The sequence below is a fragment of the Camelina sativa genome, chromosome 16 (assembly GCF_030686135.1).
Source record: "Camelina sativa cultivar CO46 ecotype springtype chromosome 16, ASM3068613v1".
NCBI lineage: Eukaryota > Viridiplantae > Streptophyta > Magnoliopsida > Brassicales > Brassicaceae > Camelina > Camelina sativa.
Genome location: NC_141895.1, coordinates 1933892 through 1949282, shown reverse-complemented (window position 1 = coordinate 1949282; position 15391 = coordinate 1933892). Strand labels below are relative to the sequence as shown.

The following is a 15391-nucleotide window of genomic DNA, read 5'->3' as shown; positions in this document are numbered from 1 at the left end:
AATTATTAGTATCAACATCAATCAGGAGATGATTTACTTTTGAAATCTATTATTACAAGTAGTTAACAAAATTGTTGTTATCTCATCACCTCGATTTTAATAATGCTATCCTTTGTTCCTCTATTTTTATTGTTAATGTAATATACGAAAAGAACTTGTAACTTGTAATTTAAGTGAGTTGCTTACGGACAAACCTGATAAACAAGTTGGGGAGTTCAGAATTTTGCAAATATAAAATTTGTAAGCTTTGTTTATCTATCCTCGCTAGTACCTACATCTCATCACTTTTATAAAAATGCCAATATTTTTTTACCTTTTGGCATATTTTACTTTATTCTTTGGATCAAATTCTAAAAAAATTCATAACTTCCTGGATATAGAATTTTGGTTTATACATATAAGTATTTGGAAACTTCCATTACAAATATCACTTTTAGGCTTTTAGTAAAACAATAATTACGGTGTCGACCAAAAAAACATTTAATTGAAGATTTGAAGGTATTTCACTAATTAAAAATATGAAAAATTGTAGTGTAAGTGTAAGAAATTTTCTACAATTATTTATTAGTGATTTTTTTTTTGGGACAAATTGGCTTTTAGTTTAGTTAAAGTGTTAGTAGATCCGGGTTATTTATTTAAAAATATGATTGGACGACATCTGGTTATTCGTAATTACAGTTATGCCATCGAAACCTTAATTACCCATTCCACAAACAAGGCATCTTTTTTTTTTTCTTCTAATAGACACAAACTTGGTTACTCTAGAACGATCTCACAACTCATATTCACCGATCTCTTCTTTCTCTCGTCTGCTCTACGAACGAACCTTTCGGAATCAGCCAGCCATGGATGAAGAGTACGAGGTTATCGTTCTCGGCACTGGTCTCAAGGAGTGTATCCTCAGCGGTCTCCTTTCCGTCGATGGTGTCAAGGTCTCGATCCTCTTTCCTCTCGATTCGTATCTCGTTTTTTTTTTTTTTTGTTTTTTAATAATCCTCTTTTCTGAATTCATGATTGATTTTTTTTGGTTTAATTGTATTGATCCGGATTCAAATCTTCTACGTTATTCGATCCACGATGAACGGATCTCGGCCCGATATTAGATCTCCGATTGTATATTCTGAGCTCGATTTTTTTCAATTTTTTTGTATGTAATGAGTTTTTAGTTAGGAGATGATTTGTTTGCTCTGTAATAATGACTTGAGAAATAGGTGACTTTTGTTGATCATGCGATCTGATGTTTCATGTTTGAATTGACCTCTTGGTTATTTTACTCATGATCTGATGTTTTGATGCATTTGGTGTTTTCTTAACAAGTCATTGTTATAGTCGGCTGATAGTGTTGTGTTTTGTTCTGGATTATCTCGAGTAGGTGCTTCACATGGACAGGAATGACTACTACGGTGGAGAATCAACATCGCTCAATCTCAACCAGCTTTGGAAGAAGTTTAGGGGAGAAGAGAAGGCTCCTGAGCACTTAGGTGCAAGCCGGGATTACAATGTTGACATGATGCCTAAGGTATTATATCTTACCATCGTTTTGTTTTTATGCTTATTTTATCAGTGACACTTTCTAACTCTTGTCTCTCAATGCCATCATTGTGTCCAGTTTATGATGGGAAATGGCAAGCTTGTTCGTACTCTTATTCATACTGATGTTACAAAGTATCTCTCCTTCAAAGCTGTTGATGGTAGCTACGTTTTCGTTAAAGGAAAGGTACAAGCTTTTCATTGATGTATCGGTTGCTGCATTTTACAAAATCATTATACTATGATAATCTTTTTTTAACTGTTGATGAAAAATTTCCCACAGGTTCAAAAGGTGCCAGCTACTCCTATGGAGGCCCTGAAATCTCCTCTCATGGGTATATTTGAGAAACGTCGAGCTGGCAAGTTTTTCAGTTTTGTTCAGGAGTACGATGAGAAGGACCCGAAAACACACAATGGAATGGATTTGACCAGAGTTACAACAAAGGAACTGATTGCGTAAGCCGATGTTCTAATTCCTTCTAGCGTTTATGGTGTTACTGACATTCAATTAAGATTATGCATGGCTGACCATTTTATGTGACACTTTGGCAGGAAATTTGGCCTTGATGACAACACTATTGACTTTATTGGTCACGCAGTGGCACTTCACACGAATGACCAACATCTTCATCAACCCGCCTTCGACACTGTGATGAGAATGAAGGTGATCTTTTTTCAGAATTGTCTCTCTTGTCTTAAAATCTCTACATTTTGGTCTGAAGCAGTTAAGTTGACTTTCTTTGTTTACATGGCATGTTAGCTCTATGCGGAATCTCTTGCACGTTTTCAAGGAACCTCTCCATATATTTATCCTCTCTATGGGTTGGGAGAACTACCTCAGGTTTTTCTGTCATTTCGATCTTGGCCTTCGTTGCTTGATTTTTTTTAGTTTTAAATGATTATTTCTTAATCCTTCTGTGACTTCTCTCTATCTCTTCTCTTTGTTCAGGCATTTGCACGACTTAGTGCTGTCTATGGTGGGACATATATGTTGAACAAACCTGAGTGCAAGGTATTACTCATCATTACAGCTCTCTGTTTGTCTTGTGGTGCAAATTCTGCAAGAGGGGAATGGGGTGTGAGATTGTATTGGAGGGACGCTGTACTCATTTACAGCAATGTTATTCCTTTGCCAGGTAGAGTTTGACGAGGAAGGTAAGGTTACTGGTGTAACATCTGAGGGAGAGACTGCCAAATGCAAAAAGGTTGTGTGTGACCCTTCCTACCTGCCAAACAAGGTAATATTGCAGTTATTAGCATGTTTAAATTTTCGATTATGATCTAAATGTGTCCATACTGATCCAGGACCGTTTGTAAATTACATACCTGTTTGATTTTCCTTGCTGGACCTACGGTCTGTTCATTATGCTGGTTGATTTTCCATGATTTTTATATTCATTTACATATTCAGTTCTTCTCTTCGTGCTAACTAGACTGTGGTCTTGGTCAGAACTTCTTGAAAATATGTTCATTTTTTGGATATCATATTCGTTTGGAATGTCTCCTAATATGATGATTAATCACATTTAAACAGGTTAGGAAGATTGGCAGGGTTGCTCGGGCCATTGCAATTATGAGCCACCCGATTCCAAACACCAACGATTCTCACTCAGTCCAGGTCATCATACCTCAGAAACAGTTGGCCCGCAAATCGGATATGTAAGTTTTTTTGCCTTTACCTCGATAAGCCAGTGACTGAAAGGAAGTGAAAGGCCTGGTGCATATGTTTTTTTTTTAAATCCTCTGGTACCTAAGCTCTATCTGAATATAAGCGTGCTATAAGATTTTCCTTCATACATGTAACTGGATATATAAAGTTCGTTTATTTGGAACCACAGCTTAAATTGTACACGCACACACAGAATAATTTGCCATATGTGAAAATACAGTGATGTTTGTTTCGCCATTTGTAATCATTCTCTTGCTATTTATTTGTTGGGTCTGATGTTTTGAACCTCTACACACTGACAGGTATGTCTTCTGTTGTTCGTACTCCCACAACGTTGCTCCCAAGGGAAAGTTCATCGCATTTGTGTCTACAGATGCAGAGACTGATAACCCTCAGACCGAACTAAAGCCTGGTACCGATCTGTTGGGTCCTGTTGATGAGATATTCTTCGACATGTATGATAGATACGAGCCTGTCAATGAGCCTGCTTTGGACAACTGCTTTATTTCAACGGTGAGCGAGACCCATCTTTACTTTCTATGGTGGTCTTCTTTAAGTTGGATCGTGTCCAAGTATTTAACCCTTTCCTTGTCCTCACAGAGCTATGATGCTACAACACACTTTGAGACAACTGTTGCGGATGTGTTGAACATGTATACCCTAATCACTGGAAAGGTAAAATGTTCTGAAATTCTCAATGGATATATGTTGATGCCATGGAAGATAAAAATCTCGGGTTTCTTTTACATCTTTGGCGTCAATTTTGTGTGTTTTCTTATGTTGCAGCAACTGGACCTAAGTGTCGATCTGAGTGCAGCAAGCGCTGCTGAGGAATGAGGAATCTCTCTCTAGTTATTTTTCTTATGCTTGTTTTTCTCTTTTCCTGACTCTTGCTTTTGGGTTGTTGTTTTGGTTTTTTTTTTTTTTTTTTGTCGGTTTGAAAACAGAATCATACCTATCTTTCATGTTTAGCAACTAACGACCTTGTGTCTCCTTTTAATGTTGGATTCCTCGGTTAAAGACTTATAAATGCTCTTTAAATCTCAAGTCTTTTCAGCTGCTTACATTTCTCCTTTTGGGTCCTCTTGGAGATATTAGAATGAAGCTGTGTTTTACCAACTACAGCTTGTCGGTTAACCTCGTCTCCCTTAATAATTTTATTTTATATGGGTTGATATTATTTCATTTAAAAAATAATAATGGTTCATCCAAATTCGAATTTATTTATTCAGAAAACGATTCAGCTTTCGTACCAGATTGAGGTGGAGATGGAACTCTAGTTGATCGATATGTGGATGTAAACGTTTTTGGTTGATTAATATTCCCCCTGATTGTAAGAGCAAAAGGGTTTCGTGGTGTAGTTGGTTATCACGTCAGTCTAACACACTGAAGGTCTCCGGTTCGAACCCGGGCGAAGCCATTAGTACTTTTAGAAGAATATGTTTGTTTGAAATAAAACAAAATTAACGCCGTTGCCGGGGATCGAACCCGGGTCACCCGCGTGACAGGCGGGAATACTTACCACTATACTACAACGACCTTTGTTGTTTACTTTTATAAATACGTAAAGCTAATCGTTTCATACTTTCATATACCAATAGCAAACGAAGTCAAAGTCTCAAAGACAAGCAAAAGAAAACAATTTCCAGTTTGTAACTCCTAGACTGGGTGGCTAAATATATTTATGGCCTTGGAGTAAATTCCCTTCAGGTTAAATAAAAGGAAATTGTCATTGTCTTTTCCGCTAACACATGCTTATGACAGTAGCTACTAGCTAATCCAATCATATTAGTTTGGAACATTTAAAAGAAAATTTGAAAAAAAAAATGTTGTTGTCATCTATAGTGTAAGCACGAATCTTGACGATTTATAATATTTCTGATATTATATTTGATTTGTCTTTCATTAGTTCACTCAAAAAAAAAAGTTTTGGGTATCAAAAATATGGCATCAATCATGGCCACACTACGTGTAACTTCTATGCATGTCAAAACGAATAAGAAAGGGACTTGTAATCTCATGGGTCTTTTAGCTTCACACAAACATTTTGCAAGGTGCTCTTCTATTTCATATTTGCATTTGCGAACGTTTTATTTACTCTTTTGCTCATGCATGTAATCTTCGTTGACATAAAAGACAAACAAACTCTTACTTCTTTTTGTTTTGTGTTCGGTAAAAAGCTCTTTATAAATTAAACAAGTTTTATTCGATACATTTGCCAATGTTTTTTTAATATCTTTTTGCTTTTATTATTATTATTTTTGTGTGTGTGTGCATGTGTGTTTGCCTAGCTTCGATAAAAAACTCTTTTTAAATTCTCGACGTAAGTTGATCAGCTAGTGTGATTTGATTAATAATGGTTTAGTGCCCTTTTCAGCACTTGTGCTATATTTAGAAACCCTTTACAATTCAAAAGAAGTGACAAAGCGAGAGTATGAAGAGTAATACGAATATGCCCTACAGATACAACGAACACCACGCTAACTATTCAAAATACAATGAACATTTCCATCAATTATTTGAAGTCTGGCTTTTAAAGCTTTTTTTTTGACCAGGAACTAACTAATTGTTTGGACTTACATTCCAATACATTCATTTCTATATATGCTGTTTACCTTTTAGCAAAAATAAAAATGATTCACCAATTTAACTAAATATTGTTCAAGTAATGCTAAAATTGTTTAAATTGAAAAAGCCAAAAAGGCATGAGAGATTTCAAGCGTAGGGGAGTAATACGCACTCGTTTGTTTTCCAGCCTTAAAGGCGAAAATTACGAAAAGATATATCAATGGTCTTCTAGAAGGCACACAGCTCATTTTTCGTATTTTTCTTTATTTTATGCATACAAATCAATTTTTGTTTGTTTTTGCTACAATTAATTATTTTCCCGAATGGTTACAATGTCAATATATAATCTCTTGTCATTCTCATGCTATAATCGTTTTCGACGAAGAATTATAAATAGAATTTATCAGCGAACACTAAAACAACATTTTGTGAGGCGTTTTCAATCCTTTCTTTCATCAAAATTTGTCTTGGAGAAATGAATCAAGATTCTTTAACGAGCTAGTTTTAATATTTCAGTTCTAATATTCTTATATTTTTGGGTTATGTTCATTTCAAAGTTACTTCATAATTTCATACTATTATTGAGCCATTGATTATAGACCATTAATACCGTTTTAGTAAAATGTTTTGTTAAAATCGGAACTGTTATAATACTATTTAGAAGTGAAAGTTTTATCTGAGAACAAGAAGCGAAGGTTTATTACTTTGAAATATGTTTGAATGCTCATTTGATTGAAAACCAATTTTCTCGAATCTTATAGTATTATTATTATTTTTTTTTTACGGTCAACTTTGTTATCTATACTACTATACTAGTACATAACAAGGATTAGATATATACATCTCAAATCAAAAATAATGTTATAAGAACTAGATTTTAACCTGCGATACACCGCGGACATATAATTTTTATTATAATTTATATTTTATATTGTATCTATTTGTTAAATATTGGATTTTTTTGTAAGTAGAATAATAACTAAATTTTCCGATTATTGTGCAGCTGAATATTTATATTGTTTTTAACCCGCAACACACTTCATGACCATTTGTTTGTTATATTTAGTTTGTTTTTTAGTGTTTGATATTCTATTTTGATTTTTAATTATTATAACAAAAACTAAGGGATCTAAATATATAATAAGTAATTTATACGATGTGATTAAGTCATATTTTTCCTAATGATTTAATTATTTTATACAATATTAGTTAAATCAACTTGATTTTATGTCAAATATTCTAATATTAGTAGTATTGATAAATAATTAAGTGAGGATTTAACCCGTGCTAACACAAATTTAATAATATTTTATTAATTTCAACATGTCATTTTTATAACTCATCTACTATATAACCACATTATATAGTATTTTAGACTTTTTTAATTTTACATATTCATAATAATTAACATTTTTATTAAGTTTATATATGTTAATTATGATATTTAAATAAATGTCAATATAAGTTTTTCTTACGTTAAGAATCAAAACTCACAGATTTTAGAAAACTAAATGGGAATCAAATTGTTGTTTTCTTTGTTTGCGAGTGATTTAGATATTTTCAAAACACAACAGAATGTGTGGTTAAATGTATAATAGTTTCCATTTCTATATTGATTAATGTTATTTTTTAGTTGGAATGGAAAATGTAAAATATTTAGGAACCAAAATCTAGAGTAATGTTAGTTATGGAAAAATTTTAGAGGTTAATATTGTAAATAACTTTTTAAATAAACAAAACTAAAAGGACATAACATAAAATGTACTTCAAAAATGTTAATATAAATGAAGTCTATAATAAAGAAATGCATAGTTCTCAAAAGACTAAAACAGATCCCATAATAAAACGAGAATGTATGTAACCAATTCAGATACAAAGTTATACTACTAGAAAGCTTCATGAACAGGTTTAAAACAGGGCATTAGAGAAACCCGTTCCAATTAGATACGTTTGTAATAATAGTAAGAGACGTATCTTGATGGAATTTTTGACACGAGAGAAAAAAAGGAAAAAAAAAAAAAAGGTCGGCAGATGGGTAGGAGTTATAGTGTGATTTGCAGAAATGGAGCATATCTAGACACCCTTTAATGTCACTCACACACAACACCCTTACGATTCCTATAAATGTTCCTAGCTCATTGATTGCATTTTTGGATAATACTATTCATTGTCACTTTATTCCGCCATCGATTTTTTTCGGGGTATTTTTTTAAAAACAATAATAGAACAATTTCTTTGGTTCTTGTCTTTTTTTTTTTTTTTTTCCGTCTCAAGATTTTCATTATAAAATGCGATTGTAAACTACAAGAGTGGGATGCGTTTTTGAAACACTAAGCTGGAGGAAAAAGAGACATCCCTAAAAACTAAAGCCCAAAAGAAGGAAACTACACACAAACGTGGAAAATTTATACAGAAAAAAACAAACTACGGAACATGAAGTATTCACTAATGGTAGAGTCCCAAATAAGCCCAAACAAGATAACCACGAAGAAGGCGAGTTGAAGTAGAACGAATCGCGGAACCTGACAGATAATTTGACGAAGGAAGATGAACGCACTAGCTCAAGGAAGACGACCAAACCAACATTCTAGCAAAACCGAAAGAAACCCAAACAAGAGGGTAAAATGTACCATCCACAATTGCAATAAGAGGAACCCGATTGAATACTCAGCCATGGAAAGGCAAACAGAGACTAACCACAAGCAAAATCCAAAACAGATTACCGAAGCAGAACAAGTCAACCAGGCTAACAACCAAATCAAAGAAGAGAAGCCACAAAAGAGCTGATACCGGATTGCACAAAAAGGACAACCCGTAGATTAAGGACCTCTAAATCCAAAGATCTAGCCTAAACCAACGATTAGACTGTCCTAACTAGAGAAAACCTTAAGCGATCAAACAACATAAAACCAAAGCCAAGTCACTCAACACAACCAAAGGAAGAGGAACCCAAAAACAATGAGGCCGTTGTCGCAAAACCAAAGAGACCTTAAAAGCGAAGTCGAGATACAAGAAGCTGGCTAAAAACAAGCTTCACACGAGACAGATCCACCGCAAAGCCAACAAAATGCAAGAAAAAGCTCTTCAGGACCAACTTGAAAGCAACCGGAACATGCGACAAGTCACCACTGACTCACAATCAAACGAGAACAGAGCTGATGAGCTAGAATGTCGAGACATTATAACCAGATCGGGAACCTGAAACCTCCATGACCAGATCGGAGGGACGAGAGGGAGCCACCGGGGAATAGATCCACTTTCGAACATCAACAATCGGCCACCAGTCCTCCGAGCTAGTTACCACGCCTGACTGGACTATCATCATCGAGAGGAAGGGACAAAGGGTGGAGACGACGAAGCTTAGGATTGACAAGGCTAGGAAGACAAACACGGACCACCTAAAACGATAAGAAAACTGGAACCGACGATGATGCTTAGAAGTTACCCATCATTGACCATCAGAGAAAAATTCTTGTGTGACGGCTAGGGCGAACGGTTCTTCGAGAGAAAGAAAAAACAACAATGATTTGGTTCTTGTCAATTGCCATCAAATTATTTCTTGCTCAGAAACAAAAAATTATATTATTTTTTAATGGACAGTAGTACTACTCGACGAATAGTAGTAATAGTAATTGTTAGTTACATGCATCCATGGTATAATTAGAACTAAACTAGTTAAACTTAACTGAAGTGGTACTTGTTATAAAAAGTTAAAACCTCGAGGATATCTAAAGCTCTTACAAATGAGAATTACGTCACTGTCAAACTTTCACAAAAAAAATCGTTAATTCGTTTAAGGGTAACTGATATTAAAATTTTTGGATAGATACATTATTGAAGATGGTTATTAGATGATATTTATTTTTGGAAGAGGACGACGGTGCTATGGTCCATGTGTCACCGTATTGTTGATCTTCCGGATAAGAAGGAAGATAAGTCATCGTATCCACATGGACTTCTTTCTTCTAGAACCCCAATTATTTATCTAATTAATAATAACATTATTTTTGATACTTCTCGTACGATTTTTCCGAGTGAATCAAATCCTCACGGCATTTTTTCTTCACATATAACTCTAAAAAAGAAGAAAAACGAATATATAATTTTTGGATGAATATTGCGTGGTCCTCCTCCTCCTTTACTCATTTATTTGGAAGAAATGAATTATTATTATTATTACCCTTAGTCTTGGGAAAAATATATTATCGAAGGATTTGTAATTTCACATAATAACAAAACATAAAATTGCCAATTTTCGTCAACTTAGTAAATGCTTTTACATTTATCGTTTTTCTGGATTACTATATATATATTTTTATTTTATTGTGTGATGCATATTCACTGAACAGTTTTAATAGATCTGTCTAGTGTTTTAAATTTAGTGTTGTATTTTTTTGTTGTCTGTTTTCGGAAAATATCAAGAATAAAGAAATGATGATACTTATTTATTTTATTTTTTACTGAAAAAAAAAAGAAAAGATGATAATTATCATCTAGGGACCGTCTTATCTCCTCCCTTTGCTATAAAAACCCTCTGCCCAACACTTATCTTTACCCCCAATCACATCTTCTTGAGTGTCTTTTACAGTTTCCGATTTATATCAAAATCATAGAATCTTGTTGTTTCAAGAAGCTTCTTTTTTTTTAAGTCTCTTGTAAGCTTAAAGTTGTTGTTACTTAAAATTAGTTTAATAATGGGAGTGTCAAAGAAGAAATCAGGTTGGATTAAAGGAGATTTAATCCCCGGATTACCTGAGGAATTAGCTATGGAGTGTTTAGTTAGGGTTCCTTTTGAGTTTCATTCTTCCATGAAACACGTTTGCCGTTCATGGAAATGTGTTATCTCCGGTTCTTCTTTCAACAAGGAAAGGATCAGTTTCGGGAAAGCCGAGTCTCTTCTCTGTCTTGTTCAGCCTCTGACTCCATCACCGACGGTGATGATTGATGATGACTGTGGTGGTGAGAAGAAGAAAGAGGAAGAAGAAGAAGAAGGAAGCGAGTCTCAGATGATGATGATGATTCAGCACCACCAGCAGCAACCGCGTGTGACTGGGACGCCACTTTACGGTTTAAGCGTTTATAACGCGACGCTTGACACGTGGCACCGCGTCGCGATTCCTGAGCGGATTCCTCTGTTCTGCGAGTGCGTTGCGGTTCAGGGCGCTGGGAAGGTGCTTTTGATCGGCGGTTGGGATCCGGAGACGTTGCAGCCTGTGAGAGATGTCTTCGTTTTGGATTTCTTCGCCGGAGAAGGAAGCGGAAGGAGGTGGAGAAGAGGGAAACCGATGTCGGCCGCGAGATCGTTCTTCGCCTGCGCGTCTGTTGGTTCGAGGAAGGTTTACGTCGCCGGAGGTCATGATGATCAGAAGAACGCTCTCCGATCGGCTGAAGTGTACGATGTTGAGAAAGACGAGTGGACGACGCTTCCTCCGATGACGGAAGGAAGAGACGAGTGCCACGGGTTTTCGATGGCGACGGATCTTGGATTTTGCGTGTTGAGCGGTTACGGAACGGAGACGCAAGGCCAGTTCCGATCCGACGGCGAGATTTACGATCCGGTCTCGAATTCCTGGTCTGTAATCGAAAATGTCTGGCCGTTTCCTGATTTAAGCCCGAGAGGTCGCACCGCCACCGCCTCGGCTGCTGCTGAACCCGCCGGGGATTTCAGAGGTTGTTGTAGGTTATGGTGTTTTATTGACAGCGAGAGACAGAGTCAGGCTCGTTGGGAAACCGAGGATGATTCGATGAAATGGAAAGTTGTTATGGAGACGATTAGGCTCCCGGTGACGACGATGACGTCGGTTTTCGCAGGAAGCTTGAGTGGCCAAGCGGTGGCAATGATTGGCGGTGGCGGTGAAGAAAGTGGGACGATGATGGTGAAGGCGACGACGGCGGAGAAGAATGGCGGGAAGTGGATCAACGTCAACACTCCCTCTGGTTTTTCGAGTCTTCCTTTTTCTTATTCTTCAATCTATGTCTAAAATACTTTTGACTTAAGAAAGTCAACGTTAATACTTAAAATAGTTATTAATACAGATAACAAAAGGGGTTTGGGTTCTTCATTATTTTATACAACATCATCAAATCTTAGTATCGATGTAAAAAGAATGGTATTTTTGATAATTGAACAAAGTCACACAATGATGAAAAAGAATGGCTAAGTAAAAAAAAAAAAAAAGTGTTCAAAGTAATTGCCAGTCATCTTCATGTTCCTCCTCACCAGAGAACTCTGTAGATGTCACTATGCTGCTGCTTTCTGCAATTCCGCAGTCATTCCTTCTGTGGGATTGAGTAACAGTGAAGAGAGGAGCGCCATTGGATTCTCCAGCTAGCTTTGTTGCTCGGATACAGAAATCATCAAAATCAGCTGATACAAAGTTGGAAGAGATATCAGTGTAAAGCAGCAACAAAGTATCAAATCAAACTGGAAATGGCTTAAACGAATTTGTTTATAGACTGATTGGATTCAATTTCTATAATAACTAAAAAACAAAGCCAACCGTAAACAGAATCCTGTCTATCCTTAAAAACTAGTTAATACCTTTGTCAGGGCAATAGAATCCGAGAGCTAGTGAGGGGTCAAGTGATTCCAGCGGAACATACCGGGGTGTACTGAACCACAGAACCATATTTAGTAGGAATAAGAAGTATGAATCATGTAGGGACAGAACACCAAATAAGGCAAAATAATCAATCAAACTCACTTGCAATGGTAAGACGATGTGTCAACATCTCTATTTTCCTTGTTGACTGTTACTACCTATCAACCATTACCGATAAGGCTCAATCAGTGACACTGAAATGTCAAATGAAGCACATGGACTGAGTAATATCAGTCCCCAAACTAATTAGACGATTAATGAATGAATGTGATGGGGACAATCTAAGGAAAATATGGACCACCTTAAATGTCTGAAACCTCAAATCAAAACGTGCCAGATGTAAAACACTAAAGTAATTCTTGTTTGTTTTTATGAAAGGATTTATAAGGAGTGTTGAAGAAAACCTGTTGAACATCGTGCGGATCAAGGTAGAAGCCTTTGTCTTCTTGAACTCCAACTATGTAAGTTGATGCACCTGGTTTGCCGCCCAAAATGCCGAGGCTTTGAGGGAAAGTGAAAGTGGCTATCAAAGATGGAAGGTACCTAGCAACAAAATAATAGTCTTTTCAGAAAAGATTTAGCCAAATTTGATAGTACGTCACTCAAACTCTGCTGTCATCATATCCTCTCCATAGTGTATATGTAGATTAATGAGTGTATGTAATTACAAGCCATCAATTTTTCCTTAGACAAATGGAACATCTTCTGAGGAAGACGAAAAGTTGAATTCATGACATCTATAGTACATATCGCCTAGCAATCAGTTTGATAAAATCACAAACCTGGGGTTCACTTTGTCAAGCCCGAGAACCAGTGGCACCAAGAGAAGAATTGGCGACCACTCAGTTTCTCCTTCTGAGAATTCCACACAAGTTTTGGTGACATCTTCAATACAGAGAATTGGAGCTCCACCTCTCTCTCCATCTTCACTGCCAGAAACGATATGAACAGCCATGGAAAACGACTTATTTTTAACATCAGTTTCTTCTCTTTTCTTCCGAATTAATGATTCCCATGATCGACAAACAGCATATGGTCCTACCCATGACCCAGCAGCCAGGCCATAAGATTCTCCAGCTAGTATAAGATTGTGAATCGAGAATGCTGAAGCCTCAGAATCACCAAAAAGTTCTAATATCCCTAAGTATTCCTCTTCAGGGGGCTGCATTTTTAAACCAAACAAGCTAACTTAAACTGGACTCATGAGAAACCAGATCTATGCTCCTTATATTGTATAATCAGTAGTTAAGGCATAGAGTGGATATCACATTTAACTAACCTCAGATTCCTTTTTCCTCCAAGACCTTCCCAGCCTTTGGAATAGCAATGCCTGTTAAAGATCTGGAAATTTAGAACATACGTGTAAAGTTTTGAATTCTCAAGCTACAATAGTAATAAGCATACCTGTGCAAAGAGCATCTGGCTGCTTCGAAGCATGCAACCCCAGTTAACATCACTAGTATAAGCTGTGTCGCCAATAGGCTCAAAACCTGTAAACTAACTTAGTGAGTAATTTGTGAAAAAATTTATGCTTGCTCGAGTTTGACGTGAATATACAAACCTCTACGATATGTCATTAGTATTAAGGATGAAAAATCTTGTCCGAATGCAGTCAAGACATGACCAGAATCTGCTTCTTCTGAGGATTCACCGTCTGAGATTTTATAACAGACACCCAGGAGCCATATCTCACTTGTACTGCTGGAAATACCGGTCCTACTCGGCCCTAATACACGCTCTTGAAATCTCCTAATTGCCCCACTAGCCATAGAAGCTGTTTTTAAAATTACTGTCCAACCGTTATGTGTGGTGCAATCTGGCTTATGCTCGGAAGTTGAAGCTTCCTTAGACTGTTGAGAAACGGGGGAGGAAGATGCAACCACATCCGGGCATAACGTCAAGTTTGAATTGTTATCACTAGATGCTGAATCTGAAACTAGAGATGTCCGGGATATATCACGCTTTTCACCTGTGCTTGATGAAGAACAATTCGAAGGAACAAATCTATCACATATAGCCTTCATTACCTAGACATTAAACACCACATGCAACATATCTGTCTCTCAAAAAAACCCAGAGAATCTACCTTTGTCTGCAATAAGAGATAAAAAAAAATATAGATCAAGTTAACATTGAACCGACTTAGCTCTAACAATTTCGTTCACAAAGTAAGCTAAAGCACAACAATCCCCTCAAGGATTATATCTTCTATTATCCCATAATTCAACAGGTTTATATCAGCCCAGAACTTTGATCCCTAAGTTTGTTCTGACTCACTATTACACCCCATTTCAATATGCCCCAAATCTTTCTTAATTCGAATTTAGGAATCAAAGAGAATCTAATAAACACAACAATTACGATAAAAGCGTCAAAGGTGCTCGAATCCGATAAGCAAAATCCCAAAATTGAACAATCTACCAAAAAAATTATACAAATTCGAGACCAAAACATGCAATAACTCAAGACCGCTGACGCAATTTTCCCCTGGCGGATCTACAGTAATCACAATTGATCAATCAGTCAACTATAAATTTGGTAACTCAATTCTCGCATACACAAAAAAAAAAAGAATAAAAAGAAGCAGAAGGATCAAAAGGAACAAGAATATGAGCTCGATTAACCACTGAACAAACGCACAGAGTTTCATAATCCGATCCGAAGAGAACGACAACTTTTCGAATTTCTAGCAGAGTATAAAGATGGATCACCTGATAAAATCGTTTACGCTGACTAGATACGACGGAGATAAGACCTCCGGCGACGAAGACGAGAGCGAGAGTGCGAATTGAGGGAGACGAAGTTTGAATTGCCGAAGAACGATTTCGTGTTACCCTCAAGAAATAAAATTTCGTCCTCTCTCTCTCTCTCTCTCCTCTTTTCTTTTACGTAATTACGTAATTATCTTAAGCTTCGAATATGGATGATTACATTTTTGATATAAATAAAAAAATAATAATTAAAAGAGTGAATTACCATAATCAAAGAAACACACAACCCATTTCAGGTAATACAAAGTAAT

General features: G+C 36.3%; 2 protein-coding genes, 2 non-coding genes and 1 pseudogene across 9 annotated transcripts; 3 read left to right on the top strand and 2 right to left on the bottom strand.

Annotated features, from left to right (window-relative positions):
* The first annotated feature begins 629 nt into the window (after nt 1-629).
* On the top strand, nt 630-4246 carry LOC104749347 (guanosine nucleotide diphosphate dissociation inhibitor 2). Of its 2 annotated transcripts, XM_010470955.3 has the most exons (12): nt 630-932; nt 1373-1519; nt 1610-1717; nt 1814-1986; nt 2083-2194; nt 2291-2371; nt 2480-2542; nt 2667-2768; nt 3065-3189; nt 3502-3712; nt 3800-3874; nt 3986-4246. In XM_010470955.3, exons 1-12 carry the CDS (start codon nt 846-848, stop codon nt 4034-4036), a joined length of 1335 nt encoding a protein of 444 aa, XP_010469257.1. In that variant the 5' UTR covers nt 630-845; the 3' UTR covers nt 4037-4246. The 2 variants fall into 2 exon arrangements, with proteins under 2 accessions (XP_010469257.1, XP_087347105.1); XM_087490979.1 differs by having other exon boundaries at nt 671-932; nt 3502-3874.
* Nucleotides 4247-4545: 299 nt separating this feature from the next.
* TRNAV-AAC (transfer RNA valine (anticodon AAC)) lies at nt 4546-4619 on the top strand. Its single transcript has one exon. It is a non-coding gene; the product is annotated as a tRNA-Val (tRNA).
* Nucleotides 4620-4666: 47 nt separating this feature from the next.
* Nucleotides 4667-4738, bottom strand: TRNAD-GUC (transfer RNA aspartic acid (anticodon GUC)). Its single transcript has one exon. It is a non-coding gene; the product is annotated as a tRNA-Asp (tRNA).
* Nucleotides 4739-10461: 5723 nt separating this feature from the next.
* Nucleotides 10462-11829, top strand: LOC104749345 (F-box/kelch-repeat protein SKIP20 pseudogene; annotated as a pseudogene). The gene has a single exon (XR_015584193.1). The product of XR_015584193.1 is annotated as an F-box/kelch-repeat protein SKIP20 pseudogene (transcript).
* LOC104749346 (cysteine protease ATG4b) lies at nt 11754-15300 on the bottom strand. Of its 4 annotated transcripts, XM_087490978.1 has the most exons (11): nt 15081-15272; nt 14791-14865; nt 14397-14461; nt 13931-14305; nt 13774-13859; nt 13649-13699; nt 13152-13531; nt 12774-12912; nt 12472-12527; nt 12309-12379; nt 11754-12134 (listed from the first exon to the last, which is right to left on the bottom strand). In XM_087490978.1, the coding sequence occupies exons 4-11, from the start codon at nt 14136-14138 to the stop codon at nt 11950-11952; spliced, it is 1176 nt and encodes a 391-aa protein (XP_087347104.1). In that variant the 5' UTR covers nt 14139-14305; nt 14397-14461; nt 14791-14865; nt 15081-15272; the 3' UTR covers nt 11754-11949. The 4 variants fall into 4 exon arrangements, with proteins under 4 accessions (XP_087347104.1, XP_087347102.1, XP_087347103.1 ...); XM_087490976.1 differs by having other exon boundaries at nt 13931-14461; nt 15081-15284; XM_087490977.1 differs by lacking the exon at nt 14791-14865 and having other exon boundaries at nt 15081-15284.
* Between the last annotated feature and the right edge of the window lie 91 nt (nt 15301-15391).